The following is a 22,436-nucleotide window of genomic DNA, read 5'->3' as shown; positions in this document are numbered from 1 at the left end:
TGTTGTGTGCTTGTGTGTTGTTGTGGCTGACGCTGAAGTAGTCGTTGACAGGAAGGATGTTGTAGCAAATGATTTTATGGGCTATGCTTAGGTCGTATTGGTTTGTGGTATATATATCGCCAAATTCAACTAGTTATGTAAATAGTACTAATAGGGAGATGATGGATCAATGGATCAATAATATAGATACTATAAGTGGACAGAGGGATTGAGGAGTGGAGGGAGAGAGGGAGGATGTATGAAGGGGTGGATGTATAAAGGATGTATGTATGAAGGGATGGATGGAGGGAGGGAGGGATGGAAGGATGGATGGATGGATGGATGAAGAGATGGATGCGTTCATGCATGAAAGGAAGGACGGAGAAAGAGGATGCATTGATAGGTAAGCACTGTAAATGGATGGATGGGTGGATGGATGGATGGATGGACAGACAGATGAATGGATGGACAGATGGATGGATGGATGGATGGATATTGTGATAAACTTTGGATTGTGTTCTCTTGCAGTTGAAACAGAGCTACTCATGGCAGCCAAAGGAGAGAACCAGGATGTTACGAAGACTGAGGTCAGTCTCCAAACTCTTCATTCAGAAAATGATGGCTTACAAGGAAGGTCACACATCCCCCCTGGAGCCCATCTTTTTCTTCGGATCTCCAGGGCTGCCACCCTTAGCGCTGGGGGAAATGGGAGTGGCGTGGAGTATCTAGCCATAATCACATTCCTCTCCCCCAGAGTCAAGGCCACTCCGCCCTGCACCTGGAGTGGGGTGAGTGGGAGGTATCTCCCATGGGAGCAATGCCTTGATTGGACCTTGGGATGATGGACTGTTGGTGCTGGGAGGGAGACTTGGGCTTTTTTGGGAGGGGAACCCGGAAGCTTTCAGACTCAGATTTTTCCAAATGTGCCAATATGGCACATCTGGAACTTGAGGAACTTCTGGCCTTGGAGTTTTCTTGGGTTAGGGGTGTTACTCAGAACTCTCCCTCCTTCCTTCCCTCCTTCCTTCCCTCCATCCCTTCATTCCTCCTTCCACCATTCCCTCCACCCCTCCATCCTTCCCTTCCTCCATCCTTCCTTTCCTCCATGCATCCCTTCATCCTTCCTTCCATCCTTCCCTCCAACCCTACCTCCATCCCTCCTTCCACCATCCTTCACCCATCTTTTCCTTCATCCCTCCCTTCAACTTTCCATCCTTTCTTCCTTCCCTCTATCCCTCCCATCCTTCCATTTCTTCATTCAACCATCCTTCCCTCTTTCCCTCCCTCCATCCCTCCTTCACCCATCTTTCGCTCCTTTCCTCCATCCCTCCCTTCATCCAACTTTCCATCCTTCCTTCCCTCTATCCCTCCATCTTCCATCCATTCCTTCATTCACCCATCTTTCCCTCCTTTTCTCCATCCCTTCATCCAACTTTCCCTCCTGCCCTCCATTTCTCCATCTTCCATCCATCCATCCTTCCATCCCTTCATCCAACTTTCCCTCCTGCCTTCCATCTTCCATCCTTCCCTCCCTCACCCATCTTTCCCTCCATCCCTTCAACCACCCTTCTTCCCTCCCTCCCTTCTTCCCTCCCTCCCTCCTTCTCTCCATCCTTCTGGCTGCAACCATCATAAATCCATGCCAGTGGCAAGTGGCCAAATTTTAATCATATGACCAGGAGGATACGGCGATCGTCTTAAGTTTGAGGACCAGCCATATGTGACTTGTAACTTCAAACGGTCACAAAACGAGTCAAGGACTACCCACACATCAAAAATAGTGGGGGATCCCCAAGACAGTGAGCTTCCATCCGCCCCAGCCACAAAAGGCAACACTCAGAGCTGATGGGAGTTGTAGTCCACGCAATCTAGACATATCCTGGCAGCCACGGGGAATCTAGCTGAGATCAACTTTCTTTTCTTCCCTCCAGAATATCGTGACGAGGGTCACCAACATACCTTTGGTCAGCTCTGCCTACCAGGTTTGGTCCTCCATGTACCGGTATGCCAAGGAGACCTACCCCTACGTCAACACCGCCTGCAACATTGTGGAAATGGTGGTCGCAGTCGCCGTGGGCAGTGCCCGTGGTGCGGCCCAGCTTTTCCAGCCCCATCTTGAACCGCAGAGTGAGTTGTGGCCTTTACACATTCCAGATGGGTGTGTTTTCAGCAAATGCCCTTAGAGCATCTTTCCCAACCATGGCAACTTGAAGATATCTGGACTTCAACTCCCAGAATTCCCCAGCCAGCATTCTACCGCACAAATCCCAGCGGCCGATAAGGTCCCACAGAGTTGGCCTTCTCCAGGTCCCGTCGACCAAACAATGTTGTTTGGCGGGCCCCAGGGGAAGAGCCTTCTCTGTGGCGGCCCTGGCCCTCTGGAACCAACTCCCCCCGGAGATTAGAACGGCCCCCACCCTCCTTGTCTTTCATAAACTACTCAAGACTCACTTATGCCGCCAGGCATGGGGGAGTTAAGATATTCCTTCCCCCTAGGCCATTACAAGTTATGCATGGTATGTTTGTGTGTATGTTTGGTTTTTATAATAAGGGTTTTTAGTTGCTTTACTAAATTGGATTGTTACATGTTGTTTTTTATCATTGTTGTTAGCCGCCCCGAGTCTGCGGAGAGGGGCAGCATACAAATCCAATAAATAAATAAAATAAATTAATTAATTCTGGGAGTTGAAGTCCAAATATCTTCAAGTTGCCAAGGTTGGGAAACACTGCCTTAGAGGGTTGAGCTCACCTGGTCACATGACCATGACCACAAGTCACGCCCACAGAAGTGGTAGGGAAAATTTTTACATTTCACCACTGGGGTTTATAATCTCCTGCAAAACCTCCCCCCCCCCCATCCAAAAGGGACTGAATTCACGATCAAACAAGTGAGCACAACTTTTTTGCTACCTGGAGCAAAGGTTGGAAGCCCTTGGTCTGGGCAATTCTGTAAAATATTCCTTTTAATGAAAAGCCTTCTTTGCAAAAGGCTAAAACAGCCTTTCTAAGAAATCTGAACTCATTTAGGATTCGCGTCTCATGTTTTTTTCTCTGTTTAATTAGTTGGCTTTTTAAAAAGAAAATAAACCCAATCTACTTTTCTTTTATAAAAAGAGGGTGTTTTCAAGCCAAATAGGAACCCTTTTAGCTTTTTGCGCAGTAACCGAGAAACCGAGGCCTAAATAAATTTTAAACAAATCGCAATATATTAGGGAATGTGGTTTTATTTTTACTGTATTTTTCGGAGTACAAGATGCACCTTATTCCTCCCTAAAAGAGGCTGAACATTTGGGTGCATCTTATATTCCGAATGTAGCTTTTTAAAAGCTTTTTTCAAACCCATTTCTAACGAAGTGCTAACAATCTTCCCGAATAAGACTTTTTTCAGCTTTAACCAGGGAATAAAATTATGTATGTATGTATGTATGTATGTATGTATGTATGTATGTATGTATGTATGTATGTAGGTATGTAGGTATGTAGGTATCTATCTATCTATCCTCTTTCTTTCTCTCTCTCTCTAATTTATCTAATCTCTCTCTCTCTCTCATCTATCTATCTCTCTACCTATTGTATCTTATCTATCTATCTATCTATCTATCTATCTATCCATCCATCTATCTATCTATCTATCTATCTATCTATCTATCTAGTCTGTCCGTCCGACCGATCTCTCTCTCTCTCTCTCTATCTATCATCTATCTATCTACCTACTGTATCTTATCTATCTATCTATCTATCTATCTATCTATCTATCTATCTATCTATTTATCTTCTATCTATTTATCTATCTATCTATCCTATCTATCCTCTCTATCCTCTCTCTCTCTCTCTAATTTATCTAATCTCTCTCTCTCATCCATCCATCTATCTATCTAGTCTGTCCGTCCGACCGATCTCTCTCTCTCTGTATCTATCATCTATCTATCTATCTACCTACTGTATCTTATCTATCTATCTATCTATCTATCTATCTATCTATCTATCTATCTATCTATCTATCTATCTATCTATCTATCTATCTACTATCTATCTATCTTCTATCTATCATCTATCTATCTATCTATCTATCTATCATCTATCTATCTATCATCTATCTATCCTATCTATCCTCTCTCTCTCTCTATCTATCTAATTTATCTAATCTCTCTCTCTCTCTCATCTATCTATCTATCTATCTATCTATCTATCTATCTATCTAGTCTGTCCGTCCGACCGATCTCTCTCTCTCTCTCTCTATCTATCTATCTACCTACCTACTGTATCTTATCTATCTATCTACTGTATCTTATCTATCTATCTATCTATCTATCTATCTATCTATCTATCTTTCTATCTATCTATCTTCTATTTATCTATCTTCTATCTATCTATCTATCTATCTATCTATCTATCATCTATCTATCTATCTATCCTCTCTCTCTCTATCTATCTAATTTATCTAATCTCTCTCTCTCTCATCCATCCATCTATCTATCTATCTAGTCTGTCTGTCCGTCCGTCCGACCGATCTCTCTCTCTCTCTCTCTCCCTACTGTATCTTATCTATCTTCTATCTATCTATCTATCTATCTATCTATCTATCTATCTATCTATCTATCTATCATCTATCTATCTATCATCTATCTATCTATCTATCTATCTATCTATCTATCTATCTATCTATCATCTATCTATCTATCCTATCTATCCTCTCTCTCTCTATCTATCTATCTAATTTATCTAATCTCTCTCTCTCTCATCCATCTATCTATCTATCTAGTCTGTCCGTCCGACCGATCTCTCTCTCTCTCTCTCTCTCTCTCTCTATCTATCTATCTACCTACTGTATCTTATCTATCTATCTTCTATCTATCTACTGTATCTTATCTATCTATCTATCTATCTATCAATCATCTATCTATCTATCTATCTATCTATCTATCTATCTATCTATCTTGTATAGGATAGTAATACTGTACTGTAGTTTGTATAAACATAACATAAGTAACGAATAATGATAAAAGAGGACAATAGGACAGTAAGACAGGGATGGTAGGCACAATGGTGCTCTTATGTCCGCCCCTTACAGATCTCTTAGAAACGGGGAGAGGTCAACTGTAGACAATTCAAGGTTAAAGTTTTTGGGGTTTGGGGAAGGAACCACAGAGTCAGGTAGTGCATTCCAGGCATTGATCGCTCTATTGCTGAAGTCGTATTTTCTGCAGTCGAGTTTAGAGCGGTTGACATTGAGTTTGAATCTATTATGTGCTCATGTATTGCTGCGGTTGAAGGTGAAGTAGTCACTAACTGGAAGGACATTTTGGTATATGATTTTATGAACTACCTTTAGATCACATCGGAAGTGACATAGTTGTAAATTGTCTAACCCCAGTATTCCCAGTCTGGTAGAATAAGGTATTTTCTGCTGAAGCTAGACAGACTAAGGACACTAGCCAGATGAATACCTAGTGTTGTGTTTGGGCCTGGGCCAACCGTTGCTCCCACAGATGGGAGAGACGCGGCACAAAGCGAATGCGAAAGCCTGGCTGACAGCCAAGAAGACGTGGCAGACAGCCAGGAGGACGAGGCCACTGGGACGCAGGATTCAGCAGACAGCCCAGGGGATTTGGCATGCAGTCCCTCAGACAGTCTTTCGTCCCTGGGTTCTTCTGCAGATCAATATATTGATCTGCGTAGCCGAAGAGCTATGCAAAGAAGGGATCGCTTTAAGGAGTATTACAAGTCATTATAGGAGCACCTGGGCTGGGTGTGGTTCTTATACTGAGGGCTGGGTGTGTTCCTTTAATGAGGGCTAAAGGGATAAAAGGGAACAGAGGCCCAAGGCAAACTGTGGCTGTTGATCTGTGTTATTTTGTGGTTCCTGCTCTGAAGTTTCTGTTCCGTGCCGTTGGAGTTTTCAACCCAGCTTTTTCAGACAAGTGGGAGGTGAAAACTCTGGGACGTGCTGTTTGCTCCAAAGATTCAAAAGGACTCCTGAAACGTCTTTGCTCATTCCAGGTTGTCTTTGTTTGTTTTTTCCTGTGTTTTTGTATGCGGCTGAAGTAAGCCTTGCACTCTCACTGTTTTTGGACACTAAGAACTGTTTTGAGTAATCCTTTTTTGTTTATCTAATACAAGTGTGCTGATTATAAGAGCACGTGTGTGTTTGATTTCTTTTCCTTGGACTGTTACGCATTGCCTGAGCCCAGTCAGGCAGAACACCATGTAGGAAGATTCTCCCCCCACACCCCGCCCATTTTCCTCCTCTAAAAAACTAAGGTGCCTCTTACACTTCAAAACATACAGTAATCTGAAAGAATACCAGTGTTTCAAACTGAAACAAAATCTCACCCCATTCCTAAAATGTCTGTAAAGGGCGTGCATAAGCGCACCAGTGTGCCTACCTGTCCTACTGCCCCAATTGTCCTCTTTTATCTGTATTTACTTTGTTTATGTTTATACCAATACCTACTATCTTGTACATTGTTAGTGCTCTGTACAAAACAGTTGGGTTTGGCAATACATAAACAAGCTAATAATGAATGCTTGTACGTATTGAAGCAATATAACTTTAAGAGTTTGTGTTGGAAATGGCCATAAGAGGGAGCCAAAAACGCGATTCTCTCTCTCTGTAGTTCTCTATTAGAAACATAGAAACATAGAAGACTGACGGCAGAAAAAGACCTCATGGTCCATCTAGTATTTCCTGTATTTTATCTTAGGATGGATATATGTTTATCCCAGGCATGTTTAAATTTAGTTACTGTGGATTTACCAACCACGTCTGCTGGAAGTTTGTTCCAAGGATCTACTACTCTTTCAGTGAAATAATATTTTCTCATGTTGCTTTTGATCTTTCCCCCAACTAACTTCAGATTGTGTCCCCTTGTTCTTGTGTTCACTTCCCTATTAAAAACACTTCCATCCCGAACCTTATTTAACCCTTTAACATATTTAAATGTTTCGATCATGTCCCCCCTTTTCCTTCTGTCCTCCAGACTATACAGATTGAGTTCATGAAGTCTTTCCTGATATGTTTTATGATTAAGACCTTCGATCTCTGATTGTGTTTTTCAGCTCATCCTTTGTGGCTGCTGAAGTCAGAACTGTGTGTTCAATGATAATTTATGTATTTGTAAACTGTACAAGCAAGGCTTGTATTATCGTTAATGTATTGAGAGTTATTGACTGATTTGACTGTGTATGACTGGACTGTTTAATTTGACTACAATATTTGCTACAGTAAATACTATTTTATACACTTTAATGTACAGTATCTGGTTTATATGACTGAACCATTATTCATATCTATTGACTATCTGCTAGAATTCCACATTTCCTTTGTCTTCGGAGAGGGGCGGCATACAAATCCAAATAATAAATAAATAAATAAATAAATAAATAAATAAATATGTGTATCCTTGATAACTCAGAAGTCACTCTGCATACTCCTTAACATACATGTTTGACAAACAAACAAATCCGCACGAATCCCAGCGACCAGTTAGGTCGCACAGAGTTGGTCTTCTCCGGGTCCCGTTGACTAAACAATGTCGGCTGGCGGGACCCAGGGGAAGAGCCTTCTCTGTAGCGGCCCCGACCCTTTGGAACCAGCTCCCCCAGAGATTAGAATTGCCCCCACCCTCCTTGCCTTTCGTAAACTTCTTAAAATCCACCTCTGCTGTCAGGCATGGGGGAATTGAGACATCTCCCCTGACCTATATATTTTATGCATGTATGTTTTATTTTTAAATAAGGTTTTTTTTAGTTTTTTAATTATTAGATTTGTTACTGTATATTGTTTTTATTATTGCTGTGAGCTTCCCTGAGTCTACGGAGAGGGGCAGCATACAAATCTAATAAATAATAATAATAATAATAATAATAATAATAATAATAATAATAAACAAACAAACAAATAAATAAATAATTAAAATGGGAGGCTGATTTGACTTAAAGCCCAAAATTTTTAAATATGTTCTTTTTCTCCCCTCCTTTCCTAGTTGCCACCGTGAACGAATACGCTTGTAAAGGATTGGACAGGCTGGAGAGAAAACTGCCAATTCTCCAACAACCAACTTACCAGGTATGATAAATTAGCAAAAGTTCCTCAAAACACACCTTGCTGGCTGGAGGATTCTGGGAGTTGAAGTCCACACCTCTTAAAAAGTTTCTCCAAATTCAGAAACGTTGCTCTGGAGCAGGGGGTCTCCAACCTTGGCAACTTTAAGACTGGTGGACTTCAATCCCCAGAATTCCTTAGGCAGCCATGCTGGTTCTGGAATTCTGGGAGTTGAAGTCCCCCAGTCGTAAAAGGGCAATAGTTCGCCACCCTTGTGCTAGACAATTGAACCCTAAACTTAGGACCACGATTGACCCTCAAAATTTATATTGCTAAGTGAGAAATGTTGGGGGAGAGTTTTGCGCATGCGGAAGTTAATCCACCAAGTAGCCACAGTAAACTACTATACCTAATTGAAGTCTTCAATGAAAAACACAGCAGCAGGCTTTCTTGTAAAAATTTATTTTACTTTTCTTCTTCTCAAAATACTTCTCTAAATAAACTATCACCTTTACTATTAACCACTATAGTAAACTGTCCACAATACTTCTATATAACTCCTATTACATCCACCATTGCAACCACTAAGTACAAACCAAACAGGACAAAACCACTCTATAACAGACAGACTCCGTGGTGTCAACCCCCAACATTTCTCCCTTAGACTTTCCACGGTTGACCTCTCCAGATTCCTTAGAGGTCAGTAAGGGGCGAGCATAAGTGCACTAGTGTGCCTTCCGTCCCCTGTCCAATTGTCTCTCCTATATTTTATATAATCTTTTCTCCCATCCATATATCCTTCCTCTACTCTTCCTTGATGTATTCTATTCTCATGTCTCTTCTTCTATCCCTTCCCTGATATTTACTACTACACGTTTTTATTCTCCTTAACTTTCAATTTGTATTGGACAAAATAAACAAACAGACAAACAAACAAACAATAACTCTACTATAACAAAACCACTCTGTAACAAGCCGCACCCATGCAAGGGTGTTCCTCCTTATATAGGTTAAAGCCAATCAGGTTGCAGCACAATTAGCAAACCCATGATTATGTGCTGATTATGGCTTACATCCCTGTGGTTACAGGCCATTTACTTGCATTGTGATATTACCTTCAGAAATAAACTTATTTCTGGCAAGAAATGTATTAAGTAAGCTTTGCCCTATTTTACAACTTTTCTTGCCACATTTGTTAAGGGAATCCTTGCAGCCATTAAATTAGTAACATCTGGATTCCCTTCATTTGGTCACAAAGGGGGATCACTTGAACTCTTCCCCTCCACCACAGGACATTGCAATCGTCATAAATGTGAGTCAGGTGTCAAAGCATCCGAATGCCAATGATGTGAGCACGGAGAAGGCTGCAACAGTCAAATATGTGAAATATAGTCACAAGTGCCCTTTTTTCAGTGCCGTGGTAACTTTGAATTTGAATTATATTTAAATGAACTGTTGTAAATAGAGGACTACCTGCAGTTCTCATTTGCTCCAGAGGAGAAGAGTAGATAAACAGCAGGGAAATTCAAGGAGGTGGATATAGATTAGATGAGAGGTCTTCAAACTTGGCAACTTTAAGACTTGTGGACGTCAACTCCCAGAATTCTCCAGGCAGCATAGCACAAAAAGAAAGAAAGAGAGAGAGAAAGAAAGAAAGAGAGAGAGAGAGAGAGAGAGAAAGAAAGAGAGAGAGAGAAAGAAATAAAGAAAGAAAGAGAGAGAGAGAGAGAGAAAGAAAGAGAGAGAGAGAAAGAAAGAAAGAAAGAGAGAGAGAGAGAGAGAGAGAAAGAAAGAAAGAGAGAGAGAGAGAGAAAGAAAGACAAAAAGAGAGAGAGAAAGAAAGAAAGAGAGAGAGAGAGAAAGAAAGAAAGAAAGAAAGAGAGAGAAAGAAAGAAAGAAAGAGAGAGAGAGAGAAAGAAAGAGAGAGAGAGAGAAAGAAAGAAAGAAAGAGAGAGAGAGAGAAAGAAAGAAAGAAAGAAAGAGAGGGAGGGAGGGAGGGAGGGAGGAGGGAAGGACAAAATAGAAAAGAAAGAGAAGAAAAAATGAAATAGAAAGAAAGGAAAAGGAAGGAAACAAAAATGAAAAAGGAAGGAAAAATGAGGGAGGAAAAAACCAGAGCAAAGCACATTCCCCCCCCCCCAGCAATTAACATCTGGATAAACAGGAAATTGAATCCGATAACGAAGCAATAAAAGAACTCCACCCCAGAGCTGGCTGAGTGCCTATCGAACAAAGAGTTGCAATGTATTATAATGTGTAAACAGATCATAATAGAAAAAAACTACCTGCAAACTTCTATGTGCCCTGATGACATAACCTATGTGTTTTTAATAAAAACCATGTGTTTTCAATAGGAAAGTGAACACAAGAGCAATGGGGCACAATCTGAGGTTAGTTGGGGGAAAGATCAGAAACAACGTGAGAAAATATTATTTTACCAAAAGAGTAGTAGATGCTTGGAACAAACTTCCAGCAGACGTGGTTGGTAAATCCACAGTAACTGAATTTAAACATGCCTGAGATAAACATATATCCATCCTAAGATAAAATACAGGAAATAATATAAGGGCAGACTAGATGGATCATGAGGTCTATTTCTGCCGTCAGTCTTCTGTTTCTATGTTCCTATGAGGCACCTTCCTCCATGATGGGGAACGTTGTTTGCCACACCCCCTTTCCCATCAGCTTTTCCTTATATACTGCCAAGGTGTGGCCAAATGTCCCATAGATCTATTTAACACCAAGAACCCCTTCTTGAGAGATATTCATGTCTCAATCTCATCCTCCCTACCCTTGCATCTAAAAGGGGGTCCTGATCCTTAAAGTCACCATCGTCCTCTGTGTCAGACAATACCCTAATTGGGGGTTCTACAGTCTCAGGTGGTTCCTCAGTCTCCAACACTCCTTCACTCTCACTCTCAGACTCTGGTAACAAGAACACTGGCCTGCGATGCCAGTACTTATCCATCTCCTGGTCCTCGAAATTTGTGACCAGCTGAGCTGGACGTGGACCACTCACAACAGTTCCAACACAAAGACCCCAAACTTTGGGATATAAATGGTCCTAGAGGTAGGACTTTGAGGAGAGACCGTCCTTGTGATTGAATTTCCAACCAATTATTCTTGCACAGCCTTTGATGATCTTCTTCCTCCTTCTTCTAGGTCTTCGAAGATGGGGTCACCTTGACCAAGACGGTAGTTTCGTCCACTGTCCATGCCGCTGGGGAAGCCAAGGGCCGTATGACCCAGAAAGTGACCAAAGCCGTTGACCTTACCAGGGACATTGTCCAGGACAGCATCACCTTGACCCAAACTGTGGTGAGCTCCACCGTCAACACGGCCCAGAATGCCGCCAGCGAAGCCAAGGGCCTCTTGACCCACCGAGCGGCGGACATTGTCAACCTGGGCAAGGAGACCATGAATGATGGTGTTGACCTGACTCGGTCGGTGGTGTCCAACACGATCAATGCTGCCCGTCAAGTGCAGAGCGCTGGGGCTCTCCAGGAAGGGGTGGAGATGGCAACGTTGTTTAGGCAAGCTGTGGTCAGCGGAATGGACACCCTGCTGGATAAGACGGAAGAGATGGTGGATTATTACCTTCCCATGTCAGAAGAAGAACTCGGTAAGAGCAGAACTTCTCTAGCTGCAATCAATCATCAGTAAGAAACCAGATTAGGGTCACCCAGTCAGCTTCCAAAATCAATTCTCAAAAATCCTTCCTTCCTTCTTTCCTTTTTTCCTTCCTTCCTTCGAGTCTTTGGAGAGGAGCGGCACACAAATCTAATAAATTATTATTATTATTATTATTATTATTATTATTATTATTATTATTATTATTATCCTTCCTTCCTTCTTTCCTTCCTTCTTTCTTCCTTCCTCTTTCTTTCTTTCTTTCATTTTTCTCTTTCCTTCCTTCCTTTTCATCCTCTGTTCTTTCTTTCTTCTTTCCCACTTTCATAATTTCCCCCTTTTTCCTTGCATTTCTTTCCTACATTCCTTTTCAAATTTTCCTTCCTTCCCTCCCTCCTGCCTTCCTTTTTTCATTTTTCATTCCTTCATTTTTTTTATTTTTTATTTTTCCCCCTTTCTTTTTCCTTTCTTCCTTTTTCATTTTTCCTTCCTTTCCTTCCTCCTTTCTTTCTTTTTTCTTTCTTTTCTTCCTCTTTATCTCTTTCTTTCTTCCCTTCCTTTCCTTCCTGTTTCTCCTTCCTTCCTTTCTTTCCCACTTTCATGCCTTCTCCCTTTTTCCTTGCATTTCTTTCCTACATTCCTTTTCAAATTTTCCTTCCTTCCTTCCTTCCTTTTTCATTTCCCTTCCTTCCTTCCTTTTTCCTTCCTTTTTCCTTCCTGCCTTCTTTCTTTCCTTCCTTCCTTCCTTTTCTTTTCTTTCTCAGTTTTTCCTTCCTTCCTTCCCTGCCTTGTCACCCACCCATCTCATCTGCAGGGGACTCATCGGACAAGCAAGCCAGAGCCATCATCCATGTAAAACAGTGTTTCCCAACCTTGGCAACTTGAAGACATCTGGCTGGGGAATTCTGGGAGTTGAAGTCCAGATCTCTTCAAGTTGCCGAGGTTGGGAAACACTGATGTAAAATACTGACACGAGAACAAAAAAAGTTGGAAGGAATTGGGGGGGGGGCAGGTTTTTTAAACCTTCCATGGGGGCTGATCCTTCCCGGGGGTCCGAGGGGGCCTCTTCACACCCTCTTTGTCCTCCCTGCAGCCCAGCTGGCCAACCAGGTCCAGGGGGTCAGCCCGGCCTCCCTAGACGAGCAGCAGAGAGAACAGAGTTATTTCGTCCGCCTGGGCTCCCTCTCCAGCAAACTCCGTTCCCGAGTCTACCGGCATTCCCTGAATCGGCTTCATGTGGTCCAGGAAAACACACAGGACTTGCTTGGCCAGCTCCAGTATGTGATAAACCTGGTAAGCGGGACCTGGGTTCAAATCAGCCAGGACACAGTGTCATTTCCATCTGCCCCACCCACAAAGGGAAACCCTCAGAGCTGATGGGAGTTGTAGTCCACGCAATCTAGACGTACCCCGGCAGCCACAGATCTCTCTGGCCAGGGATCTGATATGAGCCAGCCGTGTGCAGCAGCTGCCGAAAAAGCCAACACAGTTCTAGGCTGCATTAACAGAGAGATAGAATCAAGATCACGTGAAGTGTTAATACTACTTTATAAGGCCACACTTGGGACACTGCATTCAGTTTTGGTCGCCACGATGCAAAAAGGATGTTGATACGAGTGCAGAGAAGAGCAACAGAGATGATTAGGAGACTGGAGGCTAAAACATATGAAGAACAGTTGCAGGAACTGGGCATGGCTGGTTTAATGCAAAGAAGGACCAGGGGAGACATGATAGCAGCCTTCCAATATCTCAGGGGTTGCCACAAAGAAGGAGGAGTCAATCTATTCTCCAGAGCATTTGAGGGTAGAACAAGAAGCAATGGGTGGAAACTAAACAAGGAGAGAAGCAACTTAGAATTAAGGAGAAATTTCCTGACAGTTAGAACAGGGGATTAGACTACAAGACCTCCAAGGTCCCTTCCAACTCCATTATTATATACAGGTAGTCCGCAACTGGCAGTTCCTTTAGTGACCATTCAAAGTTACAATAGCATTGGGGGGGAAAATACTTATGACCATTTTTCAACCTTTCGGCCATTGCAACACTGAGGTTTTTGGTGTAAAGTTGTGTGACAATACAGTATATGATTTATAATGACCATCATGATTTACAATAGAAATTACAGGTTCAATGGCAGTCGTTAAGTTAAGGGCTGCCTGCATTGGGTTACCTAACCAGGTGAATAAAATAGAATAGAATGGAATGGAACGGAAAAGAATAGAATAGAATAGAATAGAATAGAATATATGGAATGGAATGGAATTGTGATTGGACAAACAAGGAATTTGTCTTTGGTGCATATGCTCTCAGTGTTCATAAAATAAAAGACACATTTGTTGAGAATCATGAAGTATAACACTTAATGATGGTATTATTATTATTATTATTATTATTATTATTATTATTATTATTATTATTATTATTACTGGGTTCAGTTCTGGAGACCTCACCTACAAAAAGATATTGACAAAATTGAACGGGTCCAAAGACGGGCTACAAGAATGGTGGAAGGTCTTAAGCATAAAACGTATCAGGAAAGGCTTCATGAACTCAATCTGTATAGTCTGGAGGACAGAAGGAAAAGGGGGGACATGATCGAAACATTTAAATATGTTAAAGGATTAAATAAGTTTCAGGAGGGAAGTGTTTTTAATAGGAAAGTGAACACAAGAACAAGGGGACACAATCTGAAGTTAGTTGGGGGAAAGATCAGAAGCAACGTGAGAAAATATTATTTTACTGAAAGAGTAGCAGATGCTTGGAACAAACTTCCAGCAGACGTGGTTGGTAAATCCACAGGAACTGAATTTAAAGATGCCTGGGATAAACATACTGTATATCCATCCTAAGATAAAATACAGAAAATAGTATAAGGGCAGACTAGATGGACCATGAGGTCTTTTTCTGCCGTCAGTCTTCTATGTTTCTATGTTTCTATTATTATTATTGTTGTTGTTGTTGTTATTGTTATTATTGTTATTAAATAATTAGAATATTATTGCATTGTTTCTTAAATTGTTTTCATTTCTGCTTTTCTGGTAGGTGGAACATTTGAGAAACAGCGCTGGGAGTCAGTTCCAAGAAGCACAAGAGAAACTTAACCAAATTTTGCTCAAATGGACCCAGATTCAGTCAGGAGAGGGTCAAGAACGGAGAGAGAATGAAACCCCCCCACAACAGGTAGCCCTGTGATGGCAAACCTATGGCACTCAGTCCACAGGTAGAATATGGAGCCATAGCTGAGGGCATGTGAGCTCCAGTGCGCATGCATTGTCTGGATATATAGAGTAACACAGGAAGACTATATAAAATACCAGAATATATTGTGGCAATTAATAAACCAGATAAATGATAAAGACACGTTTGTAGAAAATAATAGTTTACTCTTCAGTGCAAAATATCTTCAGTCTTCTATATACCGAACCTTTACACCAGCTACATTCAACCAACCCAGGTTACAAGTAGATACTAAAACAATACAGGTTTCTAGTAGATATTAAAACAATACAGGTTTCTTCGTGTCACTATTACTATTCTACTCAATGTCTAACTCACGCTCAACAGCAAACAACCAACAAGGGAATAATCATGGTGAAGTTGATTTGCATCTTATAATGCTCTGGTCCAATCACATCACAGTTCACACTCAATGACTCAGTATTAGCAGGCTTACATTCTACTTTTTACCTTACAGTATATGGTAATACAATGAAATATCACCCTGCTAACCCCGACGTGCATGATTTTCGGCCTTGGGGAAGGCCGTTCTTGCCCTCCTCAGGCTTCGGGAAGCTTCCCCGATGGCGGTCTACTATGGACCTCACCCCATTCCTAAGAGGTCCATACATAAGAACCCCTCTACTTACAAACTTTTCTAGATAAGATTTTTTTGCCTCTCCTCAAGAACCATTTTCTACTTACAAACCAGAGCCTCCGAAACTGTAACAGGAAAAGGAGGGGAGAAGCCTCCGTGGGGCCTCTCTAGGAATCTCCTGGGAGGAAACAGGGCCGGAAAAGGAGAAGCCTCTATGGCAGTGTTTCCCAATCTTGGCAACTTGAAGATATTTGGACTTCAACTCCCAGAATTCCCCAGCCAGCAAATGGGGCCTCTATAGGAATCTCCTGGGAGGAAACAGGGCTGGAAATGGTTGGGAGAAGCCTGTGTAAGGCCTCTCTAGGAATTTCCTGGAGGAAACAGGGCTGGAAAAGATGGGGAGAAGCCCATGTAAGGCCTCTCTAGGAATCTCCTGGGAGGAAACAGGGCCGGAAAAGGTGGGGAGAAGCCTGTGTAGGGCTTCTCTAGGAATCTTCTGGAGGAAACAGGGCTAGAAAAGAAGAAGCCTCCATGGGGCCTCTCTAGGAATCTCCTGGGAGGAAACGTGACCGGAAAAGGTGGGGCCTCTCTAGGAATCTCCTGGAAGGAAACAGGGCCGCCACCCTCCCTGTGGTTTACCCAATCGCACGCATTATTTGCTTTTACATTGGCTTCTTCTTACAAACTTTTCTACTTAATAACCTGGTCACGGAATGAATTAAGTTCCTAAGTAGAGGTACCACTGTACTCGTAACCATGTTTATACATCTTACATATTCACAGTCATGTTTATACTTTGCCTGTAATCATAAACACACTTGACAAAATAAATAAAAATAAAGTTAAATTAAAATTAAATAATAAAATAAGATAAAAAAGAAATAATAAAGTAACATTTAAAAATAAAGTATAAAATAAAATAAAAATAAAATAATAAAAATAAATTTGTCCTCTCCAGGTTGAATCAATGACTTTTGCCATGTTAAGATCCCTCATCCAAGATCTCAGCCCTGCTTACACCTGGCTGATGTCCACCGTCGAAGTGCTACCCAGGAACCTCCGCGAAAGAGTTGACCAAACACAGAGTAACTTCCACCACCTCCACCGCTCTTTCTCTTCCGCCGAGTCCTTCCAGGATCTGCCCTCTGGCTTCCTCACCCAGAGTCAGGAGATGGTCTCCCAAGCCCGGGACGTACTCCACATGTTGGCGGAACACCTCATCCAGATCACCCCTCTGAATTGGGTCGTGGGGCCCTTCCGGCCTCAGGAAGGAGCGTCGTCGGGAACCTCTCAGGAGGAGAGCAAGACGGGGCGGTTGAAGGAACCATGCAAAGACGTCAGGGCATACCCGTCGGAGAAGGTGGCGGTCAAGAAGATGAAGAGGATGGAGAACACAACTGAAGAGGACCCAAGAGAGTCCACGGAGGCCTTGAAGGAGCTGCTAGCAGACTCCAAGGGGGCCCCCCAAGAGAAGAACTAGGAGAAAAAAGAGCAGCAAAGACCACCATGCCAGTAGGGAGTCTCTGGGGGTAACCACAAGGCAGGGTCAAAAGTCTCAAGATGGCGACCACAACACAGCTTTGATGGCCTGGTTGGGTCCAACATCTTCTCTGGCCGTGCCTTGCGGACATCCCTGGGACCATCTGAACATCCTTAAAAGTTTTGCAGTTCTTGGAGGGAGAGGGTTCCCCCACCCCAATGCTCCCCAACTTCACCCCATGATGCTGGAGGCCTTGAAGGAGAGACGCTGTCCAAGGATGGAGCTCTAGTCCTTGTGAGGAGAGAAACAGGAAAGCTAAAAGTTTGCCGAGAGATCGAATCTGCTTGGATCCATTTCTCCTTCTCCCCAAAGGGACCCAGGTCTTCCCCAGGGAGGGGGAGGTCTGGAAGGGTTATTTCCCACTCCCTAAAAAGTGAGGGGCTCCATTTTGTTAATTTCCAAAGAAGCTTTTCTTAGATTTCTACTTTAAGTTGGAACTGCAACCCCAAAAGGGTCAGGAATCAGATTTGGATATAAGAGCTGGAATAGCTGTCATTTATTTAGACTAGGGGTCCCCAAACTTGGCAACTTTATGACTTCTGGACTTCAGCTCCCAGAATTCTCCAAAAATCAATCAATCAATCAATCAATCTACCTACCTACCTACCTACCTATATATCTATCTATCTGGACTTCAGCTCCCAGAATTCTCCAAAAATCTATCTATCTATCTATCTATCTATCTATCTATCTATCTATCTATCTATCTATCTATCTATCTATCTATCTATCTATCTATCTACCTTCCTTCCTTCTTTCCCTTTCTTTCTTTTCTTTCTTTCTTTCTTTCTCCCTCCTTCCTTCCTTCCTTCTATTCCTCCTTCCTTCTTTCCTTCCTTTTTCTTTTTTTCTTTTTTTTCATTTTTCTTCACTTCCTTTTTTATTTTTTCCTTCCTTCCTTCCTTCCTTCCTTCCTGTGCCATGCTGGCTAGTGAATTCTGGCAGTTGAAGTCTACATGTCTTAATGTTTCCAAGTTTGAAGATCTCTGATTGAGATTTATATCCCATTTCTCTTGAAGTATGTTATAATCTAATTAGGCCGTAAGCATAGTGGCCAATTCCAAGGAAGGAATTGACATCTCGGAAAGGAATTAAATTTCCTAGTACAGTATAGCCAAGCATCCAATCCTCATTACTGCAGACATGAGCTTGTAAATAGGTATAGGGCTGGGCTGTCGAGGTCAAAAGCTTAATGGCAAAGATGGACTTGAAGATAATATTTGAAGGCAGGTGGAAGACATGGTGACTTTATTTAACTCGGGGTGAGTGGGAGGGGGAGTTCGGAATGGGTCCAGCTGAATTTACCATGACGCTAAGCTTCGAGCATCTTCCAAGGGGTCCTTCTTGTGTCTACACTATGGGAAAATAAAATCTAAAAACATGTGTGTTCATTTTCCATCTTCCTTTGCGATAGGAGAGATTGTATGGTGAATAAAAATTGGCATTTGATAAGGTAAAAAGGAGATGGTTGGGCTTGGATTTAGAGCAGGCCAGTTTTCAAGATAAAATGGATTGGCATGGAAGGCCATCTGAAAACACCAGATTAGGGGAAGGGTCTATTGATGGATGGAGGGGTGCGGATGGGTGGGTAGATTGAGGGGAAGGCATGGAGGGAGGGGTGGGTGGGTGGAGGGATGGCTAAAAAAGGAAACAGAAGGATCAGAACACCTTATTCTCAGCAATCAATGCTCAGATAAGCAGGGATTAACACCAGGCAAACAAACTGAAAACAATACATTGGTCAACACAAAAAAATCATCAGCAAAGGTAATATAGACAAGAGCCTTGGTGATGCCGTGGTTAGAGTGCAGCACTGCAGGCTACTTCTGCTGATCGCCGGCTGCCAGCAGTTTGGCAGATCGAATCTCAGTAGGCTCAAAGTTGACTCAGCCTTCCATCCTTCCAAGGTCGGTAAAATGAGGACCCAGATTGTTGGGGGCAAGAGGCCGATTCTCTGTAAAGCGCTTAGAGAGGATTGTAAAGCGCTGTGAAGCGGTATATAAGTCTAGAAACATAGAAGATTGACGGCAGAAAAAGACCTTATGGTCCATCTATTCTGCCCTTATGCTATTTCCTGTATTTTATCTTAGGATGGATCTATGTTTCTCCCAGGCATGTTTAAATTCAGTTCCTGTGGATTTACCAACCATGTCTGCTGGAACTTTGTTCCAAGCATCTACTACTCTTTTAGTCAAATAATATTTTCTCACGTTGCTTCTGATCTTTCCCCCAATTAACCTCAGATTGTGTCCCCTTGTTCTTGTGTTCACTTTCCTATTAAAATCACTTATCTCCTGAACCTTATTTAACCCTTTAACATATTTAAATGTTTCGATCATGTCCCCCCTTTTCCTTCTGTCCTCCAGACTCTACAGATGGAGTTCATGAAGTCTTTCCTGATACGTTTTATGCTTAAGACCTTCCACCGTTTTTGTAGCCCATTTTTGGACCCGTTCAATTTTATCCATATCTTTTTGTAGGTGAGGTCTCCAGAACTGAACACAGTATTATTCCAAATGTGTTCTCACCAGCGCTCTATACAGTGGGATCACAATCTCCCTCTTCCTGCTGGTTATACCTCTAGCTATGCAGCCAAGCATTCTACTCACTGTCCCTACCGCCAGACTGCACTAAGTCTAAATGCTATTGCTAATTGTCCAATGGAGTTTGATGTACTGATTCAAAAGAAAAAATGCTTAGTTTTGCCCTATCACCATTCTTGGAGTGTGAAAATGCATCGCCTGTTAGTAAAGAAAGGACATTATAGTTACGCCTTCAAACGCTCAGCGGGGGCTGGACAGTAAAACAAAGGCCACTATAACTTTATGTGTGGAGGATTCCCAGTTGACAAACATAAGGCCTGGAGATAACGCAAGTCAGGTTTGGGAAAGATTTAAAGTGTTATTCCAAAGGGAGACAGCTGGTGCCAAGGTCATTTTGACCAAAGAGTTGCTCACAGAGGTCAGCCTGGGACCTTACTTGCAAAATGATATTTTTCTGCAGAACCCCAGCCTAGCAAACTGGTGAGTTTGTTTTTTTCTTTTTCTTTCTTTCTTTCTTTTTCTTCCTTCCTTCCTTCCTTTTCTTCTTTCCTTCTTCCTTCCTTCCTTCCTTTTCTTCTTTCCTTCTTTCTCTCTTTTTCTTTCCTCCTTTCTTTCTCTCTCCCTTCCTTCCTTCCCCACCCCTCTTTTTTATCTGAATATAAAATACAAATGAAAATAAAGGCAATAGGGAAGTTGGAGAAAAGAAGGGGGACAGAGATGTGAAATAAAGGGAAAGTTGATATAAAGCAATGTTACGTGTTTTCAGTGTCATAAAATCCAGAATAAAGTTAGAATAGAATAGAATAGAATGAAGAATAGAATAGAATATTGTAATGAAGAATCGAATCAAATAGAATAGAATAGAATAGAATATTGGAGTGAAGAATCGAATCAAATAGAATAGAATATTGTAATGAAGAATCGAATCAAATAGAATAGAATAGAATATTGGAATGAAGAATCGAATCAAATGGAATAGAAAATAACGGAACATAATGGAATAGAATAGAATTCTTTATTGGCCAAGTGTGATTGGAGACACAAGGAATTTGTCTTTGGTGCATCTGTTCTCAGTGTACATAAAAGAAAAAAGACATTTGTCAAGAATCATGAGGCACAACACTTAATGAGTACAACCTCCACTTTTTACTTTTCTGCATGAAAGGACAGGCCCTTCCTATCACAACCCTCCGAGCCAAAACCAAAGTCCACATTTAATTTTATTTACTTTTGCTTTGAACACAAAGTCCAGAACGAATTTCCAAGGATCCACCCAACTTGTTAAACTTCTTTCCCTCCATCGCTCCATCGCTCCTTCCGTTTCTATTATTGGCTCAAAGGGTGTGTGTGTGTGTGTGTATGTGTGTGTGAGAGAGAGGGAGAGAGATTCTATTATTTGCCTAAAGGTCAGTGGTGTATTAACCATTAAACAGACTAAGCACATGCTTAGGGCACCAGGCCCAAAGCGGGCACCAGAAAGTTGAGAAACAAAGGGGGGGGGGAAAAATCAACATTTTTTTTAAAAAAAAGTTATAAAAATTGAATCTTGGGGCACCAAAATTTGTCAGTGCTTAGGCCACCAGTGAGTCTTAATCCACCACTACCAAAGATGGTGTGTGTTTGATTCTGTTATTTTCCCAAAGGGTCTGTGTGTTTGTGTTTGTGTGAGAAAGAGTTTCTGTTATTTTCCCAAAGGTTTTGTATGGGGGGTGGCGGTGGGGAAGAGAGAGATGGCAGATAGACATATGTAGACTGACAGACAGACAGATAGAAAGGAAAATAGAAGAAGAGAGATGATAGCTAGGTAGGTAGGTAGAGTATGCAGAGATAGATAGAAAAGATAGAAAATAGAAGAGATAGATAGAAAAAATAGAAGATAGAAGAGATAGATGATAGAAAAATAGAAGAGAGAATAGATAGATGATAGATAGAAAGAAAGAAAAATAGAAGAAGAGAGATGATAGCTAGGTAGGTAGGTAGGTCGAGTATGCAGAGATAGATAGAGAGAAAGAAAGAAATTAGAAGATAGATGATAGATGGATAGAAAAATAGAAAGAAGATAGAAAAGATAGATGATAGATAGATAGATAGATAGACAGATAGAAAGAAAGAAAAATAGAAGAATAGAAGAAGATGATAGATAGGTAGGGAGGTAGATGGGTAGAGTATGCAGAGATAGATAGAAAAATAGAAGATAGAAGAGATAGGTGATAGATAAATAAATAGATAGATAGAAAGAAAAAATAGAAGATAGAAGATATAGGTGATAGATAAATAAATAGATAGATAGAAAGAAAGAAAAAATAGAAAATAGATGATAGATGGATAGAAAAATAGAAGATAGAAGATAGAAAAGATAGATGACAGATAGATAACAGATAGATAGATAGATAGATAGATAGATAGATAGATAGATAGATAGATAGAAGAATAGAAGAAGATATGGATAGATAGGTAGGGAGGTAGATGGGTAGAGTATGCAGACAGATAGAAAGAAAAATAGAAGATAGAAGAGATAAATATGTAGGTAGGTGGGTAAAGTATGTAGATAGACAGATAGATAGACAGACAGACACAGATAGAGATATTCTACTATTTGGCGAAAGTGTTTGTGTTTGTGCGTGTGTGTCTTGCCATTACTTTCCCAAAAGGTATCTATGTGTGAGACAGAGTTACTACTATTTGCCCCAAATGTGTGTGTATATGTGTGAGCGAGAGAGAGATTCCATTATTTTTTTTATTTTTTTTTATTTTGTCCAATACACAATGAGGGTTTTAGTGGGTATATATCTATATACACATAGTAAAATACACGATGAAGGTTATAGAGGAGATACTCATAGTAAAATATATCTAAGAAAGAATAGAAAAGAAGATATAGGAATA

The 22,436-nt window shown here is 41.4% G+C and overlaps 1 protein-coding gene across 1 annotated transcript; it reads left to right on the top strand.

Annotated features, from left to right (window-relative positions):
- Positions 1–524: 524 nt before the first annotated feature.
- Positions 525–16,947, top strand: LOC139158228 (perilipin-3-like). Its single transcript, XM_070735620.1, has 7 exons — positions 525–566; positions 1,911–2,106; positions 7,965–8,047; positions 11,186–11,645; positions 12,747–12,946; positions 14,696–14,833; positions 16,426–16,947. The coding sequence occupies exons 1-7, from the start codon at positions 525–527 to the stop codon at positions 16,945–16,947; spliced, it is 1,641 nt and encodes a 546-aa protein (XP_070591721.1).
- Positions 16,948–22,436: the final 5,489 nt, after the last annotated feature.

The sequence above is a fragment of the Erythrolamprus reginae genome, chromosome 1 (genome assembly GCF_031021105.1).
Source record: "Erythrolamprus reginae isolate rEryReg1 chromosome 1, rEryReg1.hap1, whole genome shotgun sequence".
Lineage (NCBI taxonomy): Eukaryota > Metazoa > Chordata > Lepidosauria > Squamata > Dipsadidae > Erythrolamprus > Erythrolamprus reginae.
Note: the sequence above shows the minus strand (reverse complement) of the source record. Positions and strands in the feature narration are given on the sequence as shown.